We start from the raw sequence: 6,000 nt of genomic DNA, 5'->3' as shown, positions 1-6,000 counted from the left end.
CACTGCGAGATGCATCCCTATTTGTGGGTTAGTTTGCACTGCTGCTCCAGTTCGTAATAGCGAATAACGATGTTTATTAGTGCGCTAGAACGCATGTGAGCATGTGGCTGGCTCCGGAGCACAAAAGCCACACGCGCGCTAGCACAATATTGCATCGATTATTCGAGGGTTTCTCTAATAAATAAAGCCCTACCCATAAGAAAATGTTTCTGTTCTCGTTTCTTTCTCTTTCTCTCTCTTTATTGGACTTGTTTGAGCGTGGAAAATAAATCATTAGCTTTTATACTGTTACAAATAAAGCAAAAGATTTGCAGTAAGTGTAGCGCGTCCACATCAGGAATGGGGAAAAGCATCGAAAAAATGTCGTAAATTACCCATAACATCCTCGATTTGCTGTTGTTTGTGTGCGCGCACTGCTGCGACTTTATTCCACGGTGAGGATGTTACGTGTGTAGCGAATCGGAGGGCTGTACCGTGCTAATTTGTGAACTGTGTTTGGAGTGTAATAGAAATTATGTGTAAAATTGTGAAACACCTTAAAAGGGTTTCCCAAAACATACTCTTATGTGTCGAATTTGTGAATCGCATTTTTAATCTTAACAATCAAAAACATTTCCGGACACCACCAAAAGCGATGAATCGATACAAATTCGCCACATCCATTCATGACTCACCCATTGCTTGCTACTCGAAAGTCTAATCTATCAGACAGGCAGATCCAGTACGACGCTATTGCATTCACGGTCAACAACTATGTTCAGCATTCGTTGCTACCCGTTCACTCGTTCAGAATAAATCAGTCTCTAGAAGCACGCACACATACAGAAAAGTGGAACAAAAGTGCAATTGCATCTGCGTACACTATCAAATAGCTATTGCAATGCACAAGTAAGAACTGCTGCATTCCCACAAGTGGTTCTTTTCAACGGTTTAAAGCGGTTTCATCCGTTGAATGAATTTGCTTCATGACGATGGGGGCAGAAAGAGAAAGCAAACGTCGAATGGAACCGCACAGGAAAACATCGCCATGACCGGTTCATCCCTGCTCACGATGTTGTTGTGTACGCTGTTCATGTGGTGTTCATTTCAGATACGTTTACCTCTGTTTGCGTTTCTTTTACTTTCCCGCAAACGAACGCTTTTAACGATCGTAAAATACTGTTACAATACATCCAAAACTACCAAATTGTTGACATATTATTCTTTTATTTAAGATACGCTCTATTATTTTAAGAATTCATGGATAAGACGGAAAAATCATCTGTAATTTAAAAATGGTTTTTAATGATTATTTTAAAAATATCTAAATTTGAACCTTCGTCATGAATTAGATTTCTTGCATTTTCTCAACAATCCCATTCTCGAAATTCTGTTCCAGCTCAAACCCACTGTGTTGCCGCCTAAACATCCATCGCGTACAGAATGAACCATTACGCAAACCGAACAACGCACGCGGGTCTGCTTCAAACGCCTTCCAACCGTCGGTTCGAATTCATCCGCATTCATTCGCCAACCAGACGCGTATCGTGCTGGACGTGTGTGCCGCTAGCGCCTACTGGCAGTGTGTGTTGAGTTGATTTTTGGTGAGCCGCGTGCGTGTTAGAAACCGCGCCGTGACACTTCTCCGAGCATTTGTGTAAGTGTTTGTGTGAGTGTATTCAAATTGCAATTGTTTTGGAGGTTTGTGATCAACGGTGATCGTGAAGTTTTTTTTTTTAGTTTTAGCCATTCACAATTGCAAGTGGTGAAGGAGTGGGGGTGGGCAAGCATCAACCCCACCATCACCGTAGGGCGGTTGTGTGAACGTTGCTCGTTGCACAATCCTGCAGCCAATTCCTGCCGCTGGAATATGCAACTGGAGCCTGGTGCGTTTAGAAGCTTTGTTCTTAGTTAACGACGGGTGTACGCGCGAGTGTGAAGTAAATTGGATTAAATGACGCGCGGCCAGGCCACCCGACGACGTTCGTGGCCGGTGGTAGAGCTCGCTTGACGGGGCAATTGTTGTGTGTTGTGCTGTGCGTCGCTTGGGCCAGCTCTTGGTGTGGTGTGCATTGTCACCCTCCCCAAACAACCCCCACCCCCCCCCCCCTTCCCGAAAAACAAAACCCTGATCGGTGCTGTGTGTGAGTTATTGTTTAAGGGTGGAGACCGGAGTTGATTAAAACACTGTGTGCGCGTTAGTTTCATCTCACGATCAGCTATTCTATGCTGTTTCCCGTCCACTAATGCTCAAGAATTCACCCGTTTGAGCTGCTCGAGATGAGAGGAATTGTTCCTAATCGATTCGATTGAATCACCTGCGGTTTGGATGTGTTGGTGCGGGCACAAAACACGGTGCCCAAAGTCAACCTGAGCGCACGTACGACGAAGTGCTGTGTGTTGGTGTACGTGGAGTCACGGCAAACCCTTAACCCGCGGAACGTGTACACTTGGTGTGCCAGGGTGGTGGTGGGATAAAGAAGGCAGAATAAAAGATAATTGTAAAGCCCACTGTCGTCCAGTGCGTGTGTTCTTCGATCGAAAGGAGCACAAAACAAAAAGGTTCATAAAGTGATGCGGGTGCAGGGTGCAGGGAGCGAGATAAAACAAGTTGAAAAGCAAAGGGAAGGGCCAGCGTAAGGTGTGATCGTTTGGCGTGTATTCGTGTATGTGTTTGTGTATTGGTACGAGACGCGATGAACAACGCGAAGCAGATAACATATAAAAAAAACCAGCAACAGCAGGGCGTTTAATGTTTACGAATACCTGTGCACCTGTGTGACGTCACGGTCGACGGGCCACACACTTGTACAACCGGACGACGCAAGTGAGCGATGCGTTTGATACACGAACAGAAGAGGGGCGCAACATTAGACGGAAGAGGCGAATCATAAAAGCGTCTCACGCAAAGCCGGGGCAAAGTGTGGCAGGGTTGAGGCGACGAGTGGGTGTGCTTTTGATCGTTTGCCTTTGTGGTGGTGGTAGATCGATTTTCACTCTTGCCCGACTCCGTTTGATCGTTGATCGACAAATTCAAAAGCTCGAGTTTGATCGGGATGATTTATTTATTTATGATTTAAAAACGGATTAATGCTTGGTAAAAAGATAATTTTGTCTTTTGCTTTTTTAATTTGGTTATCGAGTTACTTTTTTTAAACAAAATATGCGATTTTAACGAAATGATTCAATAATTTCAGTGCGCAGTGTGTGTCTTTGCGTGAAAATGATTGCTTAACATAACTTTACAGCGTGTTATAGTTTATAGTGAAACAAAAAAAAAACGTGTATAAAGATTGTATAATTCACCCCATAAAAAGTGAATTCTGCTTTACTTCCTGATCGGTCAATCGGCGGTTGATCGAGTAAGGGTGCAAAAGCGAACGCGCAAATTTGAGGAACCCTTTCCCGCTAACGCACGACCAATAAGGAAACCGACCGGCAAGATGGCAGCTCAATATGGCCGTAGCATCGTCAGCTCAACGGCCGTGATGATGCTGCTCGTTTGGATGACGCTTCTAGGTAAGTGGGAAACAGCATCAAGACTAATAAAATTACACCCTGCAATTACTGCCTGTTCAATGTACGCCAAGGATAGACGGCGTGTGGGATATGCGAATCGATTCTCACGTCCCCTTCAATCAGTTAAAACAAGCCGATGAAAAGTTGTTTAGAAAATATTGCCCCGTAAACGCACAGGTGGTCACCGAGGTGCTGTGCGTAAAACGTTCTTCTGCCTTGTACCAAGTACCACCACCCTAACCCCCACTCTGGTAAGGTAATTCTACCGGTTTCCTTGTTTTTTTGCATCTTCCATGCGGGAGCCGGTTTTTTTTTTTTGACTGTAAATAAACAAAACCTTTGCATCCAATGCTGCCCCCTTGCTTATGTTTTCCCTCGATGCACGTTCTAGCGGCCCGCTTGCCTACAGACCTTCTGTCGACGATTGTATCGTGCTAGGAAATTTGAACCATGTGCCGAGAAAAGCAGGCTGCGTTAGCAACAACGCACAGGTTGTTGAATTCCGATGGCTGGTAATTAAGTGAACAATTTGTGTAACCATTTCTTTCCACCATCTCACCATCTCGTCGACGGCGGAGACGAACACGAGACGAGCCGGATCGGAAAATGCTCGCCGGCATGTGTGGTACGGGTTAATAAAGCAAATATCGTTTGCCTCATGTCTTGGCACTCTTTGATTGGGGAAATCTTTTGCTGGTTTTGGACGCGGCCCGAGTGACGACGATGCACAGCAGGACGTGTGTATTGTGCCGGATGTGCCAAACGTGTGCTGTTGTCTTTGGCGAAAACATACGGCAGACATGTCAATTGATTCGTCTACGGCGGTTGGTGTGGCTGGAATGGGAGGGACTTAAAATGGGTTTGGTAATGTTGCGTTGTGTACGAAGCACGCCATTTGAGATAAAGGAACCGTTATTAATAGCAAGTTAATGGGAAACTGTCTTTCTAAAGCGATGAGCAGTGTAGATATTCAATTATAACTTTTGCTAACGATAATTGGGTTTTGTCTGCAGCATATTGAAAGCTATTTTGTCGCACAGGGATGGTATTTGTTCTTATTGTACCATCGGGACCTTTAGAGGAATGGAACGATCTGGTAATTTTGACCTTAAAATACATTATAATTGAGAACTCAATGTGATTTTGGCGATTTGGTTACTTTTGAATTGAAGTTTATTGATTGATTTTTTGTGAATGTTAAATTAAGGTTTATTTTAAAAACAAACATTGCCTTGAGTATACATTCTATTAATTATTCGTCATTTCGGAGTTGTAACAGGTAACATAAATAAACTTGTAATTCTATACAATGCAGTGCCATTACACTCCTTGGCAGCAAAATGTGATGCTCCAAAGCCAATCAATTTAATGTCGCAATGCCGTACTAGCGCAGAGCCCGGACCTGACGTCTTCGCTTGAGCAACCATCCAACATTTTCAGGGACATTTCCCTCAGCTGGTCTGGAAGCTAGTTGTTTTGCTTTCCTTTTTTTTTGTTCATTCACACCACAAAATGAATAAACGTTTACAACACCTCTAACACAGTCGCTCCAAGCATACAAACGACGCTCTCTTTACTACCGTCGATCCATTTGACCCGACGAAAGTGGTGTGTGCCGTATTCCGTAACACTTTCGGAAAAGGACGTTCGGTTGCAGCACAGAACGCGCTTGGTTGGTGGGCATGTACGAGGGAGGTAAAGCCAACCCTCCGCGTAAGGCGAAAGAAATTGCGCCGAGAAACCCGGTGATGGTCGTTTTGTTGTACAACGACACACCCAGCAGCAAACGCACGCCTCATCCGCTGGTTTCGCTGGTCGCGCGTAGTGCCGATGACAGAAATAGAAAATTCCATCAGGTCCGCTGCGCGGTCCGTGGTCGCGAATACCGGTACCGAACGGAGTGACGGTGGCACCGGCACCGGGGGTCGTCCCTGTGTCCCCAAAGCGGTGGAAATCTTTGCGTTTTCCATTTCCTTCAGGCGCGCGCGTATGAATAGAAGTGTGATGGTAGAAGTAGAAGCAAAAACTGATCACCCATCGCCAACGGAAAAACGCGGTTCAATTTGACCGCCTGCCAAAACATTGCCCAACGATAGGCAAGGTAGAAGAAGCCGCAACGAAAGGGGGTGGGTGGTCCACGATGAGAAGAAATGGCATGAAATTGGAACGAAAGTGTTAGGAAAAGAGTTCGGCCCCGAACGAGCGACCGTCTGCCCGGGAGCGGGTGAATGTGATAGTCTTGGAAGAAAGATGTGTTGACCAAAAGACGTAAGACTGCTGCCACAAGTGGGTCGTAGAGAAGTGGCAACCTTTACCACTAACTGGACTTGTGTGGAGGTGACCTATCCTTCGATCACTGTATCCATCTCGATGACCCTTCGGCCTGTTTGCGGATGAAGTCCCCGAGCAAGGACCGAAAACGAGTCCATACCAAACATGGCGAGTGTGTTGGCAGCTTGCGTAAATTCTTCCACTAATCCACCACCACACACCACACCGAAG

General features: G+C 45.5%; 1 protein-coding gene across 10 annotated transcripts in view; it reads left to right on the top strand.

Annotated features, from left to right (window-relative positions):
• The first annotated feature begins 1,492 nt into the window (after positions 1 to 1,492).
• Positions 1,493 to 6,000, top strand: part of LOC121590941 (fasciclin-2) — a 57,355-nt gene continuing 52,847 nt past the window's right edge. For 7 of the 10 annotated variants that reach the window (XM_041911150.1, XM_041911148.1, XM_041911145.1 and 4 more), the window contains exons 1-2: positions 1,493 to 1,636; positions 3,177 to 3,498. In XM_041911150.1, the coding sequence (XP_041767084.1) occupies positions 3,423 to 3,498 (76 nt within the window). In that variant the 5' untranslated portion in view covers positions 1,493 to 1,636; positions 3,177 to 3,422. Of the gene's footprint in view, positions 1,681 to 2,438; positions 2,542 to 3,176; positions 3,499 to 6,000 lie in introns of those variants that run through there. The other 3 variants (XM_041911142.1, XM_041911141.1, XM_041911143.1) reach the window with 3 other exon arrangements.

Source organism: Anopheles merus, chromosome 2R (genome assembly GCF_017562075.2).
Source record: "Anopheles merus strain MAF chromosome 2R, AmerM5.1, whole genome shotgun sequence".
NCBI lineage: Eukaryota > Metazoa > Arthropoda > Insecta > Diptera > Culicidae > Anopheles > Anopheles merus.
The sequence above is the reverse complement of the archived record's forward strand: the minus strand, read 5'-3'. Positions and strand labels throughout refer to the sequence as shown.